A 27,200-nucleotide genomic window follows, 5' to 3' on the forward strand; every position below is an offset into this window, starting at 1 on the left:
GCAAATATCTCGCCCATGTAAGCAATATTTTGTGCTCCACTCGTAATCTGACCCTTAATGCTCTAAACTGGATGCAAATGGGGAAATATGCGGTAGCAATTAGTGCTCAGAAAATTAAACAGAGACCAGATCTCTGGTTAATTTTCTAAAAGTGCCCCAAATGCCCACAAAATAAAGGATCTTTTAGTTTTTTATGAAAAAAATAGTAGCATTTTTCCCCCCATATAAACTACTGCACTAGGCCGTTTTTAGGGGTTAAACGTGGTAGGTGTGGGGTGTTAGAAAAAAAAAGACACTAAAAAGTGCCTTTACATTGTGGTCTATGGCAACTGTGTGTTCCCTGTAAATATATACTGTATATGCTTATACACATATATATTTATTCATATACATATGTATTTCAATTTGCTGCACATCGCTGCGCGACTTCCTTCCTTCACTGAGCTAGGTTCTCATGCTGTTTCTCACGGCATGAGAACGAGACTCCCATTGGAGCCTATGGAAGCGCGCTCTTGTGAGCCCAAAGCTTCTGTGCGATGCGAATGTGAGGTCGCTTTCACATTGCATCTTATTTGTAATACCAGAGCACATTTGCGTACACTGGTATTACTGAGTGGAGTGCAAATATCACGCTCGCATAAGTTGGCCCTTAATGCTCTGAACTGGATGAAAAATTAGGATAATACAAAGGATAATAACGTAACCAAATCGTCAAACTGACATAAAAAAAATCTCCTCTTTCCAATAAGAGCTTCTTATCTAGGTTGCAGTGGGGTTGAGTTAGTTATGAAAAGCCAAATATATATTTATTTTATTTATTAATTCATCTATTGTATCTATTTCTTTTATTTATGTATGCCTGGTGTATACTACAGAGAAGCTTGAGCAATATCTTATGTGGGATTACTCATATTCATGATTCAGCTAGCATGTCTGTGTAGTAAATGATTTAGCAGTAGATTTCTGGGCGAAAAAGACAGCGAAAAACCTAAATATGCAATGGCAAAGACAACTTCATTTTATTTTTGGTAAAATGAGGGACATTGTTTTCAGCAGATAATGATTTTTAAATATCAGTAGTGTTTTTTCTGTCTTCATGATCCTGTAATGCTTCTGCTATTAAAGGGACAGTCTAGTCCAAAATTAACTTTCATGATTCAGATAGAGAATGTAATTTTAAACAATTACTTTTATCACCAATTTTGTTTTGTTCTCTTGGTATTCTTATTTGAAAGCTAAACCTAGGAAGTACATATGCTAATTTCTAAGCCCTTGAATGCCACCTCTTCTCTTAGGGCATTTTGACAGTTTTTTACCACTAGAGGGTGTTAGTTCATGTGTGTCATATAGATAACACTGTGCTCACCCACGTAGAGTTTAGGTGAGCCAGCTTTAAATGGCTAAAGTGGATGTTTGTCAAAAGAACTGAAATAAGGGGGCAGTTTGCAGAGGCTTAGATACAAGGTAATCACAGAGGTAAAAAGTGTATTTATATAACTGTGTTGGTTGTGCAAAACTAGGGAATGGTTAATAAAGGGATTATCTATCTTTTTAAACAATAACAATTCTGGTGTAGACTGTCCCTTTAATATCCATCATGCATGAAATCTATATCTCCCGAAACATCACAAAATCGTCCTCATTAAACTCGAGATTTTATAATTAGTTTTGTCTGAAAGATTTGTTTCAGATTTTTTCAAACATTCGGTTCAGCTGAATTTCATCCATGCAGGGATTTAGTTTGAATGAATATTGGATTCGGATTCATTACCGTTATTTCCACAACAGCTAATATAAACAATCTTACATAATAGGATTTTAACAATTAAAAAAATATATTTTTCAATGTTAAAAGAACATACAACTCCTGTATGACTAAAATCCATCATTTAGTGCCTTGGTATTACTATTAAAGGATTGGACAGGGGACAATGGACAAATGAAATCAATGGTCAAACCCCCTGTACATAACAAACAAAGGAGTTTATTAACCAAACGATATAACTCCTTCCCCCCATCCCTGCACCTCTTTTGGCATTGAACATCATGAACTTATGTATTTATCTGTTCGTGTGTTTAACCCCTTCACTACCTGGACTTTCAGAGAAAAACTTGCCCAAAATACTGGAGAATTTTTAGCATTTTTGCTATCACTGCATTTAAATTGACATAGAGCCTTCTTTTTTTTAATTTACCTGTCAAAACTATATATATATATATATATATATATATATATTTTTTTTTAAGTAGACAACCCAAGGTATTGATCTAGGCCCATTTTGGTATATTTCATGCCACCATTTAACCACCAAAAGCAATCAAATAAAAAAAATAGTTAATTTTTTCACAAACTTTCAGTTTCTCACTAAAATTATTTACATACTGCCTGTGCAATTATGGCACAAATGATTGTAAAAGCGTCTCTGGGATCCCCTTTGTTCAGAAATAGCAGACATATATGGCTTTGCCGTTGGTTTTTGGTAATTAGAAGGCCACTAATTGCAGTTGCGCACCACACTCTACCCTCTAACCTGACACTTCCCACCCCTTGACCCCTAACTGATCCCTCCCAAATAGTTATCTTCCCTCCCCCCCCCCCGGTCACCCCATTTTAAATACTAGCAGACAATCTGCCAATATAAAAATGTAAGGCTTTTTTTTTACATTTAAAAAAAATAAATAAAATTGCAGGGTAGGATACCCCCTTACCCTTCAACCTTCCTGATACCTCCTAAACAGCTCTCTAACCCTCCCCCCTCTGTCTGCCAGTGCCTATAAAACCTCTTTTTTGTGTTTTTTTAATTTTTCACTGGTCCCACCCCCCCCCCCCCTCCTGTGATCACCAGTTGGTGACCCGCCATACCCCCACCCCAATTTTTTTTAATAGCGTAGCCCCCTTTACTACTTTCTCCCTTTATTTTTTATTTTCTGCAGTGTGCCCTCCCACTCCCTCACCCTTCCTCTGCACACCCACCTCCTATATTCCCTCCTGCACCTCCCGCCGGCACCAGCAGCTGATCGCTAGACACAGTGACAAAAACTGTCTCACTGTGTGTAAGGATCTGGCATCTGCCCTCATTTGGAAAAAGAGCACCAATCACACTTCGGTTCCATATGTGGGCAGATGCCTGGAGGTCAAGCACTCCAATTCTTGGCTGTAACTTAACAGCTGAGACTGCTGTAGCTTCCTGAAGCTCAGAAGTATATATCACATTAGGTTGATATGTACAAATAGTAGTTCAATTTGGACATATTTATATTGGATCAGTGTTAATTTGTATCTCCTAACAAGCATAATAATAAGAATATACATTTGAGTTCCATACTCGTAAGCTAAGTTATAGCTTAAAGTGACAGTCTACTCCAGAATTGTTATTGTTTAAAACATAGATAATCAATTTATTACCCATTCTCCAGTTTTGCAGAACCAACACAGTTATATTAATATAATTTTTACCTCTGTGATTACCTTGTATCTAAGCCTCTGCAGATTCCCCCTTATTTCAGTTCTTTTGACAGATTTGCATTTTAGCAAAATCAGTGCCCTCTCATAAGTAACTCCACGGGCGTGAGCACAATGTTATCTATAGGGCACAAATGAACTAACACCCTCCAATTGTGAAAAACTGTGAAATGCATTCAGATAACAGGCGGCCTTCAAGGGCTTATAAATTAGCATACAAGCCTATCTAGGTTTAGCTTTTAACTAAGAATACCAAGAGAACAAAGCAAATTTGATGGTAAAAGAAAGGTGGAAAGTTGTTTAAAATTACATGCCCTATCTTAATCGTGAAAGTTTTTCTGACTAGACTGTCCCTTTAAGTTTACACGGATTATGTATAGATTTTGGTGAAGACTATATCATTGTTCTACATAGGGTGAACAGATCACAGTTATATTTTAGATAGTTATTAGGCAGGTACCATCTAGCTCCATTCATGTTAATAAAAACATATCATGTGGTCATAATAATTATTTACCCTGAGATTGGTGACATTATGTTTTATTCTTGAGCTATCCTTTTTTCATCTATAATTGTATAAAGGAGAATAGGATCTGAAGCAGTTCTGAATTGGTTGATAGGACAGGTGACACATTGATAGTTCCACACCCACCTTTACAGGACTTCTGTTACGCACTAAGACTGAACACTGGGCTATTACTTTAACATTGTATGAAAACAGTATCTGTGTAGGTACGGATGTACACTTGTGGGACACATAATAACTTATTTGATGCATTCCAGATACCGGACAATGTTAGTCCGGTCCTGGTGTTGACATAGTGGATGACATATTCGCATTGGGGAAGTTCTTCAGGAGAACCACATTTGAGCAAAATATGTAGATTTGTAACATGCCGTTGACTATGCCCACTTGCAACGTGTGGGGGATTTGTAAGGTTGTATTGAGTTTGGTGTTGTACTGATCACATTATTCTCTATAAAAACCTAAAGAGGCTGCAGAAGACATTAATCTCCTAGTGGAAGGTTGTTCCCATTGCTTGAAATACAAAGAACTCCTATCAGCTACTTGCCTAGTGTATTATATTGTTCCTTTAATGTTTTTCTAGTGACACCAGCTACTCAGAACTAAATGCACTGAAAATGGCATTGTGAGTTTAATTCTAGCAAAATTACATTTTCAGTAAAATTATTATTGTTATTATTATATAAATAAAATGACAGATAACTTTGTTTATATAGGGAGAGATACGCTGTGGAGGTTTGCTCTTCTTGCAGACTTGGCTCATATAAATGGGCATGTTTTTGAGAACAATGGGTTGAAATTTCAATGAGGAATAACTACATCATTTTACCTAAAGGAACAATTCCCCATCAATTTAAAGGAATACTAAACCCATTTTGTTTTCTTTCCTGATTCAGATAGAGCATGCAAAGCAACTTTTTAATTTACTCCTATTATCAGTTTTTCTTCATTCTCTTGCTATCTTTATTTAAAAAAACTGGAATCTAAGCTAAGAAGCCAGGCCATTTTTGGTTCAGCACCCCCGGATAGTGCTTTCTTATTGGTGGGTACATTTAGCCACCAATCAGCAAGCTCAACTCAGGTGCTGAACCAAAAATAGACTGGTTACTTAGCTTAGATTCTTGCTTTTTCAAATAAAGATAACAAGAGAATGAATAAAATTTGATAATAGGAGTAAACTAGAAAGTTGCTCTATCTGAATCATAAAAGAAAACATTTGGGTTTAGTATCCCTTTAAACGTACATGCTCATTTAGTACAAGTGTTAATTTGTTTGGTTTATATATATAAAATGTTGCACGGTTGTTAAGAGTTAAAAACATTTTTTGTTTATAGTATATCCTAAAGGGGCATTACAAAAATGTTTATGATTCATAAAAACATTTTGAGGAGTAGAGAAGAGCTGAAACCAGGTATCTAACTGTTTCTTCAACGTTCACTAAATTCTGGAGTTTGTGGATTGAACAGAATAATTTATCTATAGGTGACAGAGTTAAAGGGCTTATTTTGGAAAGAATTACAAGTGGCACGCTAACAGTTGCGAGCGAGCAAAAAGGGGTTTATAGCAGTTGTTTGTGCACGTCAGGCTTTTCACTCGTATTACAAGTTAAAAGTAAACATGATTGCTTGAGCGCAAATTAAGAGCTCTGGTTAAAGGGACAGTCTAGTCCAAAATAAACTTGATGATTCAGATAGAGAATGTAATTTTAAACAATTTTCCAATTTACTTTTATCACCAATTTTGCTTTGTTCTCTTGATATTATTAGTTGAAAGTTAGGTTCATATGCTAATTCCTATGCCCTTGAAGGCTGCCTATTCTCTCAGGGCATTTTTACAGTTTTTCAACACTAGAGGGTGTTAGTTCATGTGTGTCATATAGATAACACTGTGCTCATGCATGTGGAGTTACATTGAGCCAGCTCTGTTTGGCTAAAATGGATGTCTGTCAAAAGAACTGAAATAAGGGGGCAGTTTGCAGAGGCTTAGATACAAGATAATCACAGAGATAAAAAGTGTATTTATATAACTGTGTTGGTTATGCAAAACTAGGGAATAGGTAAATAAAGGATTATCTATCATTTTAAACAATAACAATTCTGGTGTAAACTTTAACTGTATATTTGTGCAAAAAAATATCAGATATATGTACAAATATGTATTTATAAATATATAGAACATATTCTATGTGAAGAACATTGTAATCTGAAATATTCATATTTTAATGTCGGGTTAGAGCAATTGAGAATATTGGATCGGGTTTGCGTGAAAAAAGGGTGTTCATTTTTTTAAACTTTTTTTGCACCATTATCTTTTATGGGGGAATAGCGTGCTATATTATAAGTTCGGCTTTTTACGCACGTCGGGTAGTGCACGAGCCAATACGGTTTACTTTCAACTTGTAATACAATCGAAGCCTGACATGCGCCAAACCAAAAGCTTACTTCTAGCGCAGTTAATGCTTGATCATTAAATAGCCCTCCACTTGTAATGTAGCACTTTATCTGCAGCAGTATCATGACTTATAGGGGGATTACATAGAAAAAAATGAGGAGTAAGATGAGTTATAGATAAGATGTTAATATGAAACAAAATAAGGATATATAAGGCAGTGATTTTCAATTCCAGTCCTCAGGGCAAACTAACAGCCCAGAATTAATTGATTTCTAAACTAGAACACAGGTGAACTAATCAGCAAATCATGTTTACTGATAAGCTAATTATTTCACCTGTGCTCTAGGGCAGATATCATGTAAAAAAAAAGTCAGTACTGATATTGTGCCCGTGAGGACGAGAATAGAAAAACACTAATACAGGGAATAACTTAACAGCGAAGAATTAGGGGAACTGGAAAATAATGCATTAATCTATATGTAGCACATGCATTAAAATTATAGTAAACCCAAATATTTTCTTTCAGATAGAGCATGCAATTTTTAGCAACGTTCTAATTTACTCCTGTTATCAAAATTTCTTTGTTCTCTTGCTATCTTTATTTGAAAGTTTTTGGAGCCGTCCTATTTGTGGTTCAGTACCCTGGATGGGGCTTGCTGATTTGTGGCTAAATTTAGCCATCCAATCAGCAAGTGCAACCCAGGTTCTCAACCTAAAATGGGTCGGCTCCAAAGCTTTTATTTCTGCTTTTTTAAAATAAAGATAGCAAGAGAACGAAGAAAAATTGATAATAGTAGTAAATTAGAAAGTTGCTTAAAATTGCATGCTCTGTCTGAATCATGAAAGAAAATATTTGGGTTTACTATCCCTTTAAGGAATGAGGAGCATCCTTTTGAAGTTGTTAATAACCAATAGTATTGTTATGAAAGAGTTTAGAGAACAATTATAGAACTATTATAGAGTCTGTTAGACTAATCATACAGAGCTATGTTTTAACCTTTTTCCTGTTTTGGTTCCCATTTAGGTGAATAACCTGCCCCATGCTATTTTAATCTCAATGTTTTAACTAAACATGGAAACACTGGAGTCAGAGCTAACATGCCCAATCTGTTTGGAGTTATTTGACGATCCCCTGCTACTACCCTGTGCCCACAGTTTGTGCTTTAATTGTGCCCATCGAATACTGGTTTCTGGATGTGCTTCCAGCGAAATAGTGGAGCCTGTCCCAGCATTCCAGTGTCCCACCTGCAGATATGTCATATCACTCAACCACCGTGGCTTGGAAGGGTTAAAGCGCAACGTTACTTTGCAGAATATTATCGACAGGTTTCAGAAGGCTTCTCTAAGTATCCCCAGTTCTCCAAGTGACGATCGCAGAGAGAGAGGTTATAAAACTGTCCCAATCATGGCGACTGAAAGAATCCCATGTCAGTTTTGTGAGGTAGAACCACCAAGAGATGCAGTGAAGACTTGTATTACTTGTGAAGTGTCCTACTGTGACAGGTGTCTTCGTGCTACTCATCCCAACAAAAAGCCTTTTACCAGCCATCGGCTGGTGGAACCTGTGCCAGACGCTCACTTCCGTGGTCTCGTCTGTCTGGAGCATGAAAATGAAAAGGTGAACATGTACTGTGCCGCTGATGATCAACTCATCTGTGCCTTATGCAAACTGGTGGGAAGACACAGGGAGCATCAGGTGGCTTCACTGAGTGAACGATATGACAAACTCAAGGTAAGATATTGCTCCACGATTTGTAATGTATTCAATATATACAAGTTATTTTACTCTCATGGAAATTTACTTTTCTCTTTAATTCTCTGGTTACTGTCTCTGGATGATAAACTTTCACAATGAAAATGTCTATTATTTTTACTAAGGTATTTGTTTTTGGAGTTTTAAAAATGCTGGCAATTTATATTTAATAATGCGAACATGTTCATACACTCTTGCAATACATTTTTCTATTGCTTTAAATAATCAATATCTGTTATCTGTTAATCTGTTTCATATATTGGATTTTCTCCTGCATTTCTTACTATTCTAAGAGGGAATTACACAAAGTAAAGTGACTTTATAAAATAAAGGATACTGACACCAGAATTAAACAATTCACCATGCAGTATCAGGAGCCATCGATGAAGAAGAGAGTTTCAATTAGTAATAAGGGCCCTGTGTCCACAGCAAGAACAACAATCTCCCCACATAGCCACTCCTAGGTTATCACTGATAGATTTTGGGGTTTCCCTATCTCTTCCACTTGAGCAAAGCTAAATATTAGCATATTAATGAGAGATAAGCCCCAGGAAACATAAACCTCTTCAGCAGTTATGGCCCCACTCACAATCTCTGTGCTGTGAACAGTTTTGTAAACTCTACAAGCCTGGCACTCTGCATTGAACATATAGCTCTGCTGGCAGACCTCATTATAGATGACTCACAATGCTGCAGGCTCTCTGTGTGTGCACCATACTATATATTTGAACCCTATAATTATTCAATACCTGTGGGAATGTCCTTAAAAGGTATAAGCCAACTTAGGCTAAAACACAGAATTACCAGTTTCATTAAAAATATAGGTAGGTGAGAACAGCAGTTTAACAAATATATGCCCACATCAGTTTAGTTAGACATAACCTCATCACAGCTCTGAATGCATGTGCATATGCTGCCTGAAGGTTTGTGCGCACACAAATACCAGACAGAACCTACATATCAGTGCATCTATTGGCTTATCATCACATCTGCACCACAGGGCACAGTGCCCTATTATTTCACCAAAGAGGCAAAAAAACCTGGTAACACAATGAGAGGTGTTAGGTCCTTACCATGGGTATCAGGGCTGTCAAAGCAACTCCTCCCCCTATTGTGCCTAACTACACCAAGCAGCTTAGGATCAGCCCGTCCTGTGATTACTTCACATCTGCAGGCTATTCTGTTACAGGCTGTGTATCCTTCACAGTAACTGTAGCTGCATCCTTGCCTATCGCCTTAAAGGGCCATTATACACTCATTTTTTCTTTGCATATATGTTTTGTAGATGATCTATTTATATAGCCCATAAAGTTTGATTTTCAAAAAAATGTATAGTTTTGCTTATTTTTAAATAACACTGCTCTGATTTGCAGACTCCTGACCCAGTCCCAAAGTTTTATGAGAATACCGTCAGCTACCTTCTCCAGCTTGCTCCTGTTTGTGTAAAGGGTCTTTTCATATGCAAAAGAAGGGGGAGGGGTGTGTGTGTCTTATTTCCCACTTGCAATGGGCTTTTCAGCTAACTTTTCAACAGGGCTAAACTGAGAGTTTCTAAGTAAGTCTATACAGGTGGCCCTCGAGACCTGAGCTATCGAGCAGATTTCAAAGGGACAATATCTTCCTGTCTATAAATCAGTCCAGATTAGAATGCATAGAAAGAACTGTTTGCAGAAAAATGCAAGTGAAGTTTGTGTTGTGTGATTATTTTATTAGGTTTATAATGCTGTTTAGCAAATGTTTTTGTTCATTTAACTTAGTTTAATTATATATTCTGTGTTGTGTGGTTATTTTATTAGGTTTATAATGCTGTTTACCATTTAAAGTCTTCATTTCAAAGCTTTAAAAATAATGTATTAGGTGTTACTTATGACAATTTTGAGAGGGGCCTGGAACCTATCTCCCTCACTTCCCATTGACTTACATTATAAACTGGGTTTTAATTTACAACGGTTTCGATTTACAACCATTCCTTCTGGAACCTAACCCCAGCGTAAATTGAGGGCTACCTGTAAACCGTTTTATCCTTGATTTTTATATCAGTATCTGTGCATCTTGTTCTTTATAGTAGTGTCTATTACATGCAGTTATTTGAAAATGAGTGTTTACTGTGCCTTTAAGTTCTTGCGCTTTACTCTAATAAACAGCCTGCCTTAGAGAAGCACTACTTTCTGCCGGTCAAACCCCCAAAGGAAATTAAAAAATAAATAAAATTTATATATATATATAAAAATTAAAACAAAAAACAGACACACACAATGTAGTTGCTGTGCGCTTTTCCAAAATTATTCAATTGAACAATTTTTTTTTTTTAAAATGGGTAAAACACTCTCCCCCTGCCTGCCATACTGAATGACAACATCACCAAACAGATACAAATGCTTCCTGCTTAAACAATTAAAGTAAATAATAATAATAATAAGCACTTTTACAGCAATAAAAATGTGTGGAATAATGTTTTTCAGTGGCATACTCACATATGTTGTGGAGAACTGGGGGGGGGGGTGTATTTTTTCTGTGAAGGCTTCATTTGTGTCATATAAGCCACAGGTGTGGTGCATGGGCCCTCACAGCATATGTGTGTATGTCACTGAAAAGCAGCGATACATTTTACTTGAAGCATTTCTTGCTAATGGATATACTGTATATTGCAAAATTGCATGAAGGACAGTAAAGACCTATTAATTACAATATGTTTCTGCCGTCTCCCAATAGATTAACAATCAGCAGAGTCTGAACTTTATTAGAATAGTTTAATACTTTGCTTTCTGTAGTTGTTTTTCATTGGGCATACTTATTAACAAGGGCATACAATTTTAAACAACTTTCCAATTTTCTTTTATCATCACATTTGCTTTGTTCTCTTTGTATTCTTTGTTGAAAGCTAAACCTAGGTAGGCTCATATGCTAATTTTTAAGCCCTTGAAGGCCTCTTCTTATCTCAATGCATTTTCCAGTTTTTCATAGTTAGACAGCGCTAGTTCATGTGTGCCATATAGATAACATTGTGCTCACTCTCATGGAATTATTTATGAGTCAGCACTGATTGGCTAAAATGCAAGTATATTAATATAACCATGTTGGCTATATAAAATTGGGGAATAGGCAATAAAGGGATTATCTATCTTTTTAAACAATAAAAAATCTGGAGTAGACTGTGCCTTTAACTTGTCAGTGCCATTGTGTCAACAAAATCTCCATTGTATGGCTTCAGCAGAAAAATAACAAACTACCACCAAGATTACAAGTTTTGCGCTATACCAGGTGCGAAAATAACGCAAAAAAATTAGCTTTATCACTCTCTCCATAGCGCTGCCATTACAAGTTACTGAAAAACCTTCTTTTGTTGTGCGGTATGGTGCGATAAGCTACATACCACACAAAACCCAAGGCCTGACTTGCTCGTGCACACTTTCCCCCATAGATATCAATGGGGAGAAAGTGTGATCACAGAATGGCGATCGTCGTAACGTAACCCCATTGATGTCTATGGGGAAAAGAAAGTTATGTTAAAACACCCTAACATAACCCCCTAGTCTAGACACCCTTAATCCGCCGCCCCAAATTCGCCAACACTATTTAAAGTTATTAACCCCTAATCCGCCGTCCGCCGACATCGCGGACACTAATTAAAGTTATTAACCCCTAAACGGCCGCCCCTCCCCACATCGCTACTAATAAACTAAACCTTATAACCCCTAAACTGCCGGCCCCCCACATTGTTGCTAATAAACTAAACCTATTAACCCCTAAACCGCCACCCCCCCACATCGCTTCTAATAAACTAAACCTATTAACCCCTAAACCGCTGCCCCTCACATCGCTACTAATAAACTAAACCTATTAACCCCTAATCTGCCGCCCCCCCCCCCCCCCCACATTGCTACTAATAAACTAACCTATTAATGAACTCTTTCACTACCAGGGCTTTCAGACAAAAACTTGCTCAAAATACCAGAGCATTTTTAGCATTTTTGCTATCACTCCATTTAAACAGAAATAGAGCCTTGTTTTTTTTTAATTTATATATATATATATATATATATATATATATATATATATATATATATATATATATATATATATGGTATTGATCTAGGCCCATTTTGGTATATTTCATGCCACCATTTCACCGCCAAATGCAATCATGTGCAATCATGGCACAAATGTTTGTAAAAGTTTCTCTGGGATGGGATCCCCTTTGTTCAGAAATAGCAGACATATATGGGTTTGTCATTGTTTTCTGGTAATTAGAAGGCCGCTAATTGCAGCTGCGCACCACACTTCTATTATTCCCAGCAGTGAAGGGGTTAATTAGGTAGCTTAAAAGGTTAATGTTAGCTTTAGTGTAGAGATCAGCCTCCTACCTGACACTCCCCACCCCCTGATCCCTACCTGATCCCTCCCAAACAGCTCTCTTCCCTCCCCCACCCCCCGCCGGTAACCCCCATCTTAGGTACTGGCAAGCAGTCTGCCAGTAAGAAAAAATAATCCTTTTTTTTTTCTTTCTTATATCCCTCCAGTGTAGGATCCCCCCTTATCCCCCATCCTCCCTGACCCCCCCCCCCCCAAACCATTTTAATTTACAATATGACTATCTTAAAATAAATAAAAACTTACCTGTGGGAAAAAAAAACAACTAAGTATTGAATTGAGATGTCCTGACCTTCTCTACTTTGCTAGCTTTGTAGTATCTTATTTTTTTTTTCCAGGTCTAAGTGGCATGGCTAAACCAATTTAAGATGTATCTAATGTATTACCTACTGAACTCTTTATTGTTGTTATTTTTATGTACAACCTCAATAAAAATTACTTTAAAAAAAATAAAAAAATAAATAACTAAGATTAAACTATAAATAAACCTAAATTAACTATATTAAGAATAGAAAATAAACTACAAATTAAAAAAAACTAAATTACAAGAATTACAAGAATTGTTTAAAAACACTAGGAAAAAATACAAAAATAAAAATTACAAATTAAAAAAAACCTAACACTACGAAAAAATAAATAAAATCTAACATTACCATAAAATAAAAACGCTAAAATTACGGAAAATACAAAAACACTAAGATTACAAAAAATAATAAACAAAATTATCCAAAATAAAAGAAATTACGCCTAATCTAATAGCCCTATAAAAACATAAAAGCCACCCCAAAATAAATTTAAGATAGTTATTTTGTAAATTTAATTTAAAGTTTGGGGGTGTTAGGTTTAGGGGTTTAATTTAGGGATTTGCGATGTGGGGGGCCAGCGGTTTAGGGGTTAATAGGTTTAGTTTAGTATTAGTGATGTGAGGGCTGGCAGTTTAGGGGTTAATAGGTTTATTATAGTAGTAGCGATGTGGGGGCTGGAGGTTTAGAGGTTAATAGCTTTATATAGTGTTGGCTATGTGGGTGGGCGTCAGATTACGGGTTAATAAGTTTAATATAGTGTGCATACAAAGAGAGAAGCGCTCTACCAGGAACGAACAACAGCTCAGTAGCTTGTTCTATGGCGAGTTACCACCTAGGAGCAGTCTCTTTTAGTCCAGATGTGCTTTTCACAGAGGAAAACTTTCCTCAAGTAAGGTCAGTCCAGCCCTGAAATACCAGGCAATTCTCCTCTGAACAAGGAACATGACAACCCCAGACGATCGTTTCGGCCTTCTGTGGGCCTCGTCAGTGAGGTGCAGCCATATTCCTCTAAGCACACTGGACAAGGAGTCCGTGTCTGGTTTCCCCGATCACCCTTAGGGAGACCTCCGCAGGGTCATAAAAATTTGCATACAAAGAGAGAAGCGCTCTACCAGGAATGAACAACAGCTCAGTAGCTTGTTCTATGGCGAGTTACCACCTAGGAGCAGCCTCTTTTAGCCGAGTTGTGCTTTTCACAAAGGAATACTAGTTTAATATAGTATTTGTGATGCGGGAGGGTGGCGGTTTAGAGGTTAATATGTAGTTTATGGGTGTAAGTGTACTATGTAACATTATATTTATGAGTTTTATGAAACATTTTTGTTTCGCAAAATCCATAACTACTGGTCTCAGATTGCGGAATGGACCAGGGCGATATAGACTATAACGCAAGCATTTTAGCCGGACCGCACAACCTGTTATACAGTGCTATGGAAATCCCGCACTCTAAAGTAATTTTTTGAGTGCGGAATGGATCGTTGCGTTACAGGCTAAAATGCTTGCGTTATAGCTATACCGCAGCAACTTGTAATATGGGAGACCTGCCATTCCACGCGCAGTGGCCAATTTTTCAGCGGTATAGCCATACCGCACTGTAACACAAAACTTGTAATCTTGGTGTATGGTTGATGTGGGAAGCCTTTGCTCAGTGTGCCAGAGGGATATGGCTGCCCATAACTGACAAGGCCCAAACTAGGCCGAAACTTCAACTAGGTCTGGTATTTCGGGACTGGACTGCACTGTTTAGTCAGGATAAGACTGATATACTACAGGAAAGTTCTTCTCTGTGAAAGGCACATGTTGAGCAAAAAGAGACTGCTCCTAGGTTGGTAACTAGCCATAATACTAGAAAAAAGCTATTATGCTATTGTTCATTCCCAGGTTGAGTGCTTCTCTCTTTTTATTTAAATAATGAGTTCTGCAAAAGTTGTTTTGCCATGCATAACAAAGCATTTAAAAATTACAATAAAAGTGTTTGCTATCCCTTTAAGAGAACATGCATTATGTAAAATAGCTTTGTTATAGGGACAGACTACATCAGACTGTTTATTGTTTTAAAAGATAGATAATTCCTTTAATACCCATTCCCTAGTTTTACATAACCAACACAGTTATATTAATACACTTTTTACCTCTGTGATTACCTTGTATATATGCCTCTGCAAACTGCCCCCTTATTTCAGTTCTTTTGACAGACTTGCATTTTAGCCAATCAGTGCTGACTCCTAGGTAACTCCATGTGCATGAGCACAATATTATCTGTATGTTACACATGAATTAACACCCTCTAGTGGTGAAAAACTGTCAAAATGCATTCATATAAGTGGTGGCCTTCAAGGTCTAAGAAATTAGCATATGAACCTCTTAGGTTTAGCTTTCAACTAAGAATCTCAAGAGAAGAAAGCAAAATTGGTGATACAAGTAAATTGGAATATTGTTTAAAATGACATGCCCTATCTGAATCATGAAAGTTTATTTTGGACTAGACTGACCCTTTAAACAAGGAATGTGTAAAACACTAGATAATATAATTAGCACTTGTGCAGCATTCATTTAGTATAGCTAAAGTGATACAAACACACAATAATATATACTATATAAATAAAACATGAACAAAACTAAAAGGGCATATTACTCAGATATTTTCAATCATAAATAAAAAAAGTAGTCAGGCATATTCAATTTTTATCAAAAAGGTTAAGTAAAAGTTATTTAAATTTCAGATGAAACTAACAGAGTATTTGTACGGCTGAGACCCAAGATTGCACTGCTCATTTGTTGATAGGGAAAGTTCTACAGGAAAATAAATTAGTCCCTTTAGTTCAATTAAGAAAAAAGACATTTTTAAACATTAGATCAGTGCTTTCCAAACTGTGTGTTGTGATACACTAGTGTGTCGGCAGCAGTGTGTAGGTGTGTCCCTGCTTCAGCACAAATTTTTTTAAATTAATTTTTTTTTTTTAATTGTTTTTTGGTTTCTGACTTTACACCTGCCTGCTACGCATATCACATGGTTGACACGTGATTGATACCTAATGGGTCACAGTTCATCTTAACCAATTGGCACAGCTCAGTGGGAACTGAAACTATTACCATTGGCGGATTTGGCGGCACATTGGCTCCTGACTGCACGTGTAGTCTCCTTAATTGGCTCGTGACTGCAAGTGTAGCCAGTGAGTGGGACAGCAGTGTGTTTGCAGCGCGGTCAGTCGGACTCACAGAGCTCTGAGGGTGACAGCTTAAACGCTGAGCTGAAGTCAGAAGTCAGTGGGGTTTTTTTGCAACTAGCTTCCAGTAGTGCATTGCTGTTCCTGCTCTTGATATATGGATAGAAAGTGAAAGCTTAAAAATGATTGATGATGAAATGTGAGTGTCTTTATCTAATATTACACCAAATATTCAGAAACTGTGTTCATCCCATCAACCTCATACATCCCATTAAAATAGTAAGTAGCTATTGGTGTAATTAAACTTTTTTTTAATTCTTGCACATACTTACTGTTACTTGTAAATGCATTTTGTTATTATATAATTTATGTATGTGTCCGTATCTTTTAAAACAAGTTAGTTTAACCTCCTGTTTGCCAGTACAACTGAATTACTGTGTCGCGAAATTATGTAGGTCTACAAAGTGTGTCACCAACATGAAAAGTTTGGAAAGCTCTGCATTAGATAGTACAAAGAAAAAGTGTGAGTATCAGGTCCCTTTTAAAGGGATACAGAAAGCTATATAAGCTGTAAGTTAAAAGGCCCCAAATCATTTCAGAAATTACATGTATATTGGAAATTCAAGTAAAGCATTTTTTATAGAGAACATTATAGAGATAATTTATATAGAGATCCTTTGTAGAATCCACAATTTAATTGGTCAAGGCTCTTTCAAGAAATAGTTGTGACTGCAGCTTAGACTATTGAAATGTAGCAATAGACACAAGGAACACTGAGTGCCTTTCAAAAATGCAAGAAAATCTATTCAGTAATTCCGGAATTATTCAGCTGCAAATTGTCAAATAACAATTCTTTTATGCAGGCCCACAGGAAAAAAATGATAATAATTTTGGTGCCAGCATGCAGTGTACAATAGCAGTTCCTGGTGCTTTGTTCTTTGCATATTATCTGTATATAGATTTTAGTCCATGGCGGGTCCCTTTCTTCTGTAGAGAAATCATTTGGCTTGGTTATAAACATAATGTCCAGAAAAGAACATGAGGTGTATAAATTGTCGACGCTTTTCAGCTGATTCTAAAGAGCACCAAACTGCACACTGCTAGGTAGATTTAAAATGACGTAAAATGGTTGCAAGCTGTTTGTTTAGCATAGAGGTCGTTGCTTAAAGGGACGTGAAACCCAAATTTTTTCTTTTGTGATTCAGATAGAGAACACAATTTTTAAAGCTTTCCAATTTTACTTCTATTGTCAAATTTGCTTTGTTCTCTTGTTATTCTTAGTTAAAGAGATATCTAGATAGGTAGTGTGCACATGCCTGAAGCCCTACATGACAGGAAATAGTGCTGCCATCTAGTGATCTTGCTAATGTATAACATTCTTGCAAAATTGCTGCCATATAGCGCTGCAGACACGTGCACACTCGTGAACTTAAATCCCTTTTTTTTCAACAAAGGATAACAAGAAAACGAAGATATTTTTAAAATTATTTAGGTGTTTAAAATTATTTGCTCTATCTGAACCATGAATAAAATGTTTGGGTTTTATGTCCCTTTAACACTTGGGCTTGATTACGAGTGGTGCGCTTTATATTTTTGAACTTGCAAGTATTAAAGGGGCATTATTGTATGTATTTACAATATATATTAACAGTTAAGCTATCCATAGCAAAAGATATGTCTAACTTATCTATACATATATATATATTCAGAATTGTCATTTTGCAGAGAAATTGTTGTTTGAGTGCAACTCAAGTAGATTACTTATTGGCTGATAAGACCAACTCCCACTATTGGTAGACAGTAACATGCCCACAAGCATACAAATAAAGAGTTTGTAAATGCAGGAACAAGCCCTTTCCTAGAAGCAGAAAACTGCAATGCATTGTAAAATATAACAGAAAAAAAGTTAATGTATTATTTGCACTGTTAAATAATATCTGAAAACAAAAAAAAATATTTTAAAAGCATTTAACCTGTAATTTTATTGGCAAAATTTGCCTTGCCAGAGACATATCGATTGAAAAGCATTTCTAATATTTTTTATCTTATCGCCTTTTCTGTGGCCTATTAGGGGCACATAAAATAAGCTCATTATTAAGCAATCACTTTGTAGAATGTTTCAGGATCAGGGTTCTGGATCCTACAGGATCATCCCTTTCTACAGGGCAAAGGAAAAAAACTTTATTTTTAGATTTTTAATACAGGCAAAATTAATAAAATTGATAATGAATGTACAGTACATTTTTTCACTGTCCATAATTAAACGTTTTGACCTAGGTTACAAGTGGCGTGCTATTGTTAGCGCAGACGCTAACTTGCATGCACATTACAAGTTAAAAGTAAACACATTAGTTTGAGCGCAAACAAATTTAGCCCCCCATGAGTGGAGATCTAGGGGCCAAATTATCAAACTCTGAATGGAGCTTAATGTCCCTTGTTTCCAGCGAGCCTTTAGGCTCACCGGAAACAGAAGTTATGAAGCAGTGGTCTAAAGATCGCTGCTCCATAACTTGTCCGCCTTGCTCTGAGGCGGCGGACAGAAATCAACCCGATCGAATCTGCAGGGGGCGGTAACTGTTTGTGCAATGATAAATGCCGACAGCATATGCTGTTGGTATTTATCGATGTGCAGCAGACATAATACTCTACATCGTATCATGTCCGCTCGCACTTTGATAAATATGCCCCCTATTGTAAAGTAAAAAAAAAATACGCACCAAACACAACATAAATACATTAAAATAAAGTGTTTCACTAATATATACACTATCTGAAACAAATTATTTATATAAATATTAATAAAAAAATACATAAGGGTTAAAAGGTATATGGTATTTGAATGGAAAGGGCTATAATGTGTGTGTATATATATATATATATATATATATATATATATATATATATATATATATATATATATATATATATATACAGTCATGGCCAAAAATATTGGCACCCCTGCATTTCTGTCAGATAATGCACCACTTATTGTTGCAATTACAAATGTCAAGGCATTCTCTTGTTTATTCCTTTTGCTTGTATTGGTATGACACAAAAAAGTGGAGAAAAAAGCCAAATCTGACACATTCCATGCAACACTTCAAAAATGGACTGGACAAAGTTATTGGCACCCTCAATTTAATATTTGGTAGCACACACCTTGGAAAAAAGAACTGAAATCAATCGCTTCCTGTAACCATCAATGAGTTTCGTACACCTCTCTACTGGAATTTTGGACCACTCTTGTTTTGCCAACTGCTCCAGGTCTCTCAGATTGGAAGGGTTCCTTTTCCCAACTGCTGTTTTGAGATCTCTCCACTGGTGCTCTATGGGATTGAGATCTAGACTCATTGCTGGCCAGTTCAGTACTCTAGCGCTTTGTGTTAAACCATTTCTGGGTGCTTTTTGAAGCTGCAAAGCAGGCACAAAACATCAGTGGACCTCCACCATGTTTGATTGCAGGGACTGTATCCCTTTCTTTAAAAGCCTCATTTCTTTTTCTGAAAACAGTAGAATGATGGGCTTTACCAAAAAGCTGTAATTTTGTTTTCTTCCACAGCACATTCTCCCAAAAGGATTTTGGCTTCCTCAGGTAAGTTTTGGCAAACTCCAATCTGGCTTTTTTATTTTTCTGTGTCTGCAGTGGGGTCCTCCTGGGTCTCCTACCATAGCAACCCTTTTCATTCAGATGGCGACTTATAGTGCAAGCTGACACATTTGTACCCTGTGCCTGCAGGTCAGCTTGAATTTGTCTGGAAGTTGATTGAGATTCTTTATCCACCATTCGAACAATCCTTCATTGCAATCTTTGATCAATTTTTCTCTTTCGTCCACGTCCAGAGAGATTAGCTACAGTGCCATGGGCTGTAAACGTCTTGACAATGTTGCGCACAGTGGACACAAGAACATTTAGATCTCTGGAGATGGACTTGTAACCTTGAGATTGTCCATGCTTTTCCACAATATTTCTTTCTATGTTCTCAAATCCTCAGACAATTCTTTGCTGCCCTTTCTCTTCTCCATGCTCAGTGTGGCACACAGAGACACACAACAGAAAGGTTGAGTCAATTTGTCACCATTTTAACTGGTTGCTGGTGTGATTTCTACTGTATATTGTCAGCACCTGTTAATTGATACAGGTGAGTTTAATTACAAATTCCATGAGCATCACAAACTTAGAATGCAATTATTTCTTACAATTTTGAGAAGGTGCCAATAATTTTGTACAGTCCATTTTTGGAGTTTTGCGTAGAATGTGTCAGATTTGGCTTTTTTCTCTCCACTTTTTTGTGTCATACCAATACAAACAAAATAAATACACATGAAAATGCCTAAACATTTGTAATTGCAACAATTTTCTGGGCGAAGTGGTGTCTTATCTGACAGAAATGCAGGGGTGCCAATATTTTTTATATATACTGTATGTGTATATATATATATATAATGTCCAATAGCCGGTGGCCCAGCACTCCACTCTTTGTACTCAGCAAAAAACCTGGGTGCAGTCCTCAAAGTTTCAGATACACAGATTGGCAAGAAGGGAGAGCACTCACAGGGTTTGACAATAATCAATAAAGTTTATTGAACATACATGGCATGTTTATGCGAAATGAGTCATAGTCGACGTTTCGGCTCCTATAATGAGCCTTCTTTAGACAAATTTTTAAATCCAACAGCAGCTGCACAGGAAGTAAATTTACTTCCTGTGCAGCTGCTGCTGGATTTCAAAATTTGTCTTGAAGAAGGCTCATTATAGGAGCCGAAACGTCGACAAAACTTTATTGATTATTGTCAAACCCTGTGAGTGCCCTCCCTTCTTGCCAATATATATATATATATATATATATATATATATATATATATATATATAAATACATCCCGTATAGCAGCTTTGAGAACGGCATCCAGCCGAAACATGTCAGCTGTGTGAGCTGACTCTTTTTAGGACTTACCATCCTGTTATCCTTTTTAATCCTTTTTTGTTTTAAGGATGTTCAAATAAAGATGATTATATTTTAACTTGTCGGTGCTCCATCCAATTCTTTCTACTTTGCTATGGATTTTTGACCTATGGATGTTGAGCACGGCTCACTGGAGTTAAAGGTCCCTGACAGCCCTTACCTGGTGTAACACTCACTGGATTGGTCCGTGTAGCTGTCAATCTAACTACAAACCCAACCGGAAGTTGGAGCGCAAGGAACACGCTCACGCCAACCACGCCCCCCACCTTGCTACGAATCTGAGGAGGGTCAGTAGGAGTGGCCGGACGGAGGAGACCGGTATACTACGAGTTAGAACCGGGGATTGCCGCTGTTGTTATAGGCACCCTAACCGGATGAGGCCAGAACTGTCCCCAGGACCGGACGAAGAGTGGTGAGGGGGTTTCTTTGGTGGTTATAAGGTGCATACCTACAAGTACCGGAGCAAGGCATAACTTGTTGCAAAGGGATACCTGTCAGCCGGGTCTGACACTGAATACTTATGCTTATATTACACAAGGTTGCACACTATGGCATGACAGTTTAACGGACAATAGTCACACATTGAGATCACACAGTTGTGAGGGGGTACTGTCTCTTGTATTTATACATACACACACACACACACACACACACACATATATATATATATATATATATATATATATATATATATATATATATATATATATATATATATATATATATATATATACATATATACACACACACACAGGCATAAAGCATATCACCAAAGCTGTGCCTAATATACCCCTACCCCATATATTTCTGACACATTAAAGGTGTTTATATGAATCTCTTTGTGCTGGCTCAGTTGACGATTTTCAAGGATTTACACCGGAGCCTGGTCCTCAGCTTTTTTCTTATATATATATATATATACAGTATATATATATATATATATATATATATATATATATATATATATATATATATATATATATATATATATATAATTAATTTTTTTTAACCCTTTCCATAAATACCTTAAAACATGAAAAATCATTTTTATTCAATTTTAATATCTTATAATGTTTTTACAGGGCCTTAACCCATAACGTTTCGGTCTACACTTAGACCTTTTTCAAATGGGCACATCAATAAATGCAGACAGCATACACTGTCGGCATTAAAGGGACATAATACTCATATGCTAAATCACTTGAAACTGATGCAGTATAACTGTAAAAAGCTGACAGGAAAATATCACCTGAGCATCTCTATGTAAAAAAGGAAGATATTTTACCTCACAATCTCCTCAGCTCAGCAGAGTTAGTTCTGTGTAAAACGTTATACTTCACCTGCTCCCAGCTGCAGGTAAAAAAAAAAAAATGAAGAAATGAACAGCAGCCAATCAGCATCAGCAGTGCTGAGGTCATGAACTCTTACTGTGATCTCATGAGATTTGACTTAACTCTCATGAGATTTCATAGTAAGCTTTCTTTACCTGATTGGTGAAATAATATGAGAGTGCATGATGCTCATCCTTTCAGCTGTCCCAGGACAGACACACTAAAATGCTGCTTAGAAATCCTTTACAATGGGAGGTGGCTACTGAGGAACTTTTGAGGTAAAATATCTTTCTTTTTTACATAGAGATGCTCAGGAGATATTTTCTAGTCAGCTTTTTACAGCTATGCTGCATCACTTTCAAGTGTTTAAACATTTGGGTATTATGGCCCTTTAATCATTGCACCAGCAGTTCTTGTGAACTGCTGGTGCAATGCCGCCCCCTGCAAATTCGCGGGCCAATCGGCTGCTAGCAGGGGGTGTCAATCAACCCGATCGCGGCCTCAGAGCAGACGGACAAGGGGCATCAAGCTCCATACGAAGCTTGATAAATATGCCCCATAATCTCTATGTGGAACTCATTTATCAAATGTAGGTTAACAAGTTACAGGGAACCATTTGGTTTCAGACCAAAACATTACACCCTTCGGCCTTGATTACAAGTGGGGCGCTATTGTTTGTATGCAATCAATATCGGGTTTTTGTGCCAGTTTGTAAGCAAGTTAAAGGGACAGTCTACACCAGAATTTTTATTGTTTTAAAAAGATAGATAATCCCTTTATTACCCATTCCCCAGTTTTGCATAACCAACACAGTTATAATAATATACTTTTAACCTCTGTGATTATCTTGTATCTAAGCCTCTGCAAACTGCCCCCTTATTTCAGTTCTTTTGACAGACCTGTAGTCTAGCCAATCAGTGCCTGCTCCCAGATAACTTCACGTGCACGAGCACAGTGTTATCTATATGAAATATGTGAACTAACACCCTCTAGTGGTGAAAAACTGTTAAAATGCATTCTGAAAAGAGGTGGCCTTCAAGGTCTAAGAAATTAGCATATGAACCTCCTAGGTTAAGCTTTCAACTAAGAATACCAAGAGAACAAAGCAAAATTGGCCATAAAAGTAAATTGGTAAACTGTTTAAAATTGCATGCTCTATCTGAATCATGAAAGTTTATTTTGGCCTAGACTGTCCCTTTACGTTCCGCTTGTATTACAAGTTAAAAGTAAATACTAACTATTACTGTTATCCTAGTCATAAAAGTGTCACAAAACATATAAAAAATACATTTAAAAGTACAGTTACACTCATAACAACACTATCTAATAAAAATCAGTTTAAAAAAAAAATTGCAATAAAAAGTTATAAGGGCTCAGGCTCAGTTATAAGGGTTCAGGTGTTATCCTTAGGAGCACATACATAAATATATGTATGTTTATCAATATTTATGCATGTCTTTCTATACACATGTATATATGTATTTACTATATATGTGTATATTTGTATACACATATGAATACAGATACACATATGCTTAGAAATACATAAGTATATATGTAATTTCAATCATGCACTCGTGTTTGCGTGAGCTGGCTGCTGTTATGTTTTTATTCAAAACAAGGCTCCATTAAAGTCTATGGGGAATATGATCTTGCGTTCAAAGTCTTTTTTTCTGTGCGAGGATGCAATCGTGAGAGCGCAAAAGCTTTAATTGCAACCTGTAATATGAGCACAACTTTGCGCTATGGTAAAAAAAGTTGAGCACAGATAAAGCAGTTGCAGAATCGCAAATTGGAGCACTACTCGTAATCTAGCCCTTCATGTATAGAAACCAAAGAGAAAACTGTTTTTACAAGAAGTCATGTCTAATCGTGGCAAAGTCAAAGTCTTTGAAAGGTGCCATAAACAATGAACAGAATGTATAATATTGTTAAAGCATTCTTGCAAAGATGCTGCCACATAGCGCGTCAGATACCTGCATGCTACAGGTTTTGTAACTGTTTCTATTTGAGAGGGACAGTCCCTAATTCTGAGCTCTGTCTCACCCATAGACCAGACACATGCACAAGCTGCCTAGACATGCCCACCAAACAACAGACATGGCCCACCCACTAACCACCTGTAACCCCGTTCACTCCCAACTCGATCCCCCTCACAAAATGATGACACCCCCTAAACCTCCTGAGTCCATAATACTTAGGCACAAATATTGGGAGGTATGATGCTACCTAATTAGGAATGCTCTCTAACAAAGAATACCTAAAGAACAAAGTAAACAAAAGCAATTTTTTTTTAATTGTTCACTTTGGGCCAAATTGCAAGTGGAGTGCTATCGTTAGTACGAGGAGCATAAACGCGATTGCCAGGTTGCAGTGTTCTTTATGCTTAAATCCATATTACAAGTGTCGCGCAAATTTGTTAGCGCAAACTCATGTTTATTTACACTCCCCATATTTTCTATGGGCGGTGTTGAGCAGCAATGTCTATTCGTATTACAAGTTAAAAGTAAAAGTGATCTCTCAAATGCAATCACATTTAATGCTAAAACTTTTTATGAAGGGTGCAGCGACCACCCCAAAATAAAAAAACCTATGCTAACACTATAGAAAAAGAGCTAACTGCCTTTTTTATGGGCAATGCCTTTTAGAGTAGTTTTTTTTTAGAAAGCCTTTTGTTTGGGGGATGGGTTGTTTCTTGTAGAATTGTGGGGGTTTTTTTGTTTGTTTTTAAAGAGCTAAGTAACTTTAGGGCAATGCCCAACAAAAAGCCCTTTTAAGGGCTATTGCTATATTTTAGTGTTAGTATAGTTTTTTTATTTTGGGGTGTTTTTTTTAAGTGGGACTTTAGTTTTAGAATAGGCATAACTATTTATTTTTTATTTTTGTTAATTTGTTTGTTTTTCTTTAATGGTAGGTTTTATTATTTTCTGTAATGGTAGCTTTTTTTTTTAAAAGGTACTGCTAGATTTTTATTTTTTTAAAGGTACTGTTAGGTAAGGTTAGATTTTTGGAGGGTAACTTAGGGGGTGTTAGGTTATGGGGGGTTAGCTGGTTAGGGGTTTAGATGCTAGTGGGTATTTTGTAATGGGAGTTGTGGTGCTTTGGGGTTTAATAGTGTAGTGGGGTAGTTTGCGATGGGCGGTTGTAGCAGTTAGGGCTTAATAGTTTATATGGGTAGTTTGCAATATGAGGTGTGGTGGTTTAGGGGTTAATAGTGTAGTGGTGTAGCTTGTGATATGGGTGTGTGGCAGTTAAGGGGTTAATAGTGTATTTGGTACATTGCAGTGGTCTATGTAGCGATTATAGGGTTATTAGAGTAGGGGGCTTATGGCGATTTGGGTTACTGTGCCAGTGTGGGGGTTAGTTTTTTTTCCACTTTTCTCTCTCTCTATTGAGAAACTCTATTAAGTCTATGGGGAGTACGTTAACGCAGTCATTAACGCAGTCGTGATATTCAAACTTCTGCTCTTTGCGCGCGTCAGGTTAGCGCAAGTGAAAAACATTTCATTTCAACTTGTAATATGCACGCTACCCGACGTGCGCAAAGAGCAGAAGTCAAATAGAGTTAGCGTGCAAGTGGGAGCAGTAATTACTGCTCCGCTTGTAATATAACTCTTTATGTGAATCAGTACGTTATTTTAAACAATTTTACAATTTACTTCTATTTTCTACTTTACTTCATTCTCTTGGTATCCTTATTTGAAAAACATACCTAGGTAGGCACAGTAGCAGCAATGCATTACTGGGAGATAGCTGTTGATTGTTTGCTGCACATAAATTCCTCCTTTAATTGGTTCACCAGATGTGTTTAGCTAGCTCTCAGTATTGCATTGCATCTCCTTCAACAAAGTATACCAATAGAATTAAAGGGACAGTCTACACCAGAATTTTTATTGTTTTAAAAGATAGAGAATCCCTTTATTACCCATTTCCCAGTTTTGCATAACCAACACAGTTATAATAATATACTTTTAACTTCTGTGATTATCTTGTATCTAAGCCTCTGCAAACTGCCCCTTTGTTTCAGTTCTTTTGACAGACTTGCAGTCTAGTCAATTAGTGCCTGCTCCCAGATAACTTTTCGTGCACAAGCACAGTGTTATCTATATGAAATACGTGAACTAACACCCTCTAGTGGTGAAAAACTGTTAAAATGCAATCTGAAAGAGGTGGGCTTCAAGGTCTAAGAAATTAGCATATGAACCTCCTAGGTTAAGCTTTCAACTAAGAATGCCAAGAGAACAAAGCAAAATTGGTGATAAAAGTAAATTGGAAAATTGTTTAAAATTACATGCTCTATCTGAATCATGAAAGTTTATTTTGGACTAGACTGTCCCTTTAAGTAGATTTTATAACAGAATTGAATTGGAAAGCTGTTTAAAATCACATGCTCTATCTGAATAACGAAAAGAAAAAAACTAATTTGGATTTTATGTCTCTTTAACTTTGAAAATGAATTTTGGGGGTAACCCATTTGATGAATTGCTGAATGGAGCATACATATAAAATGGTTGTTCTGGAGGCTAAGCATGTACTGGAAGGGACCTTCTTGGTGATAAAAGGGCACTCATTCTCTAGTGCCTTGTATTAATTGTACACCTGGAGGAGGGCTAAATTGAAGTTGGAATAGCCTCAAATGCTCATTCTCTCTTCACCCTGCTCGTTAGAGGGCTCACAAGCTAGTTAATCAGAAAATATTAAACATTTATTAATAATGTTTTACAAACACACCAATGAAATGCAGCCATTTGCATATTTATGATTGCAAGTTAGGAGACAAATATAGCAAAATGTAAACATTACACAAATTTAAAATGTATGCAAGACAGACAGTTTCTAATTTAAAGCAGTATTTTAAAATTATGATCAGGGAAAAGTAAAAAATATGTATCAAAATATTGTAAGAGGCTAATAAAAATGGTAAAATATATG

The 27,200-nt window shown here is 36.7% G+C and overlaps 1 protein-coding gene across 1 annotated transcript in view; it reads left to right on the forward strand.

Annotated features, from left to right (window-relative positions):
• The window catches only part of MID2 (midline 2), a 563,817-nt gene that overhangs the window by 13,099 nt on the left and 523,518 nt on the right, over positions 1-27,200 (forward strand). The window contains exon 3 of the mRNA XM_053698987.1: positions 7,405-8,112. Coding sequence (XP_053554962.1) covers positions 7,453-8,112 — 660 coding nt within the window. The 5' untranslated portion in view covers positions 7,405-7,452. The remainder of the gene's footprint in view (positions 1-7,404; positions 8,113-27,200) is intronic.

Source organism: Bombina bombina, chromosome 1 (genome assembly GCF_027579735.1).
Source record: "Bombina bombina isolate aBomBom1 chromosome 1, aBomBom1.pri, whole genome shotgun sequence".
Lineage (NCBI taxonomy): Eukaryota > Metazoa > Chordata > Amphibia > Anura > Bombinatoridae > Bombina > Bombina bombina.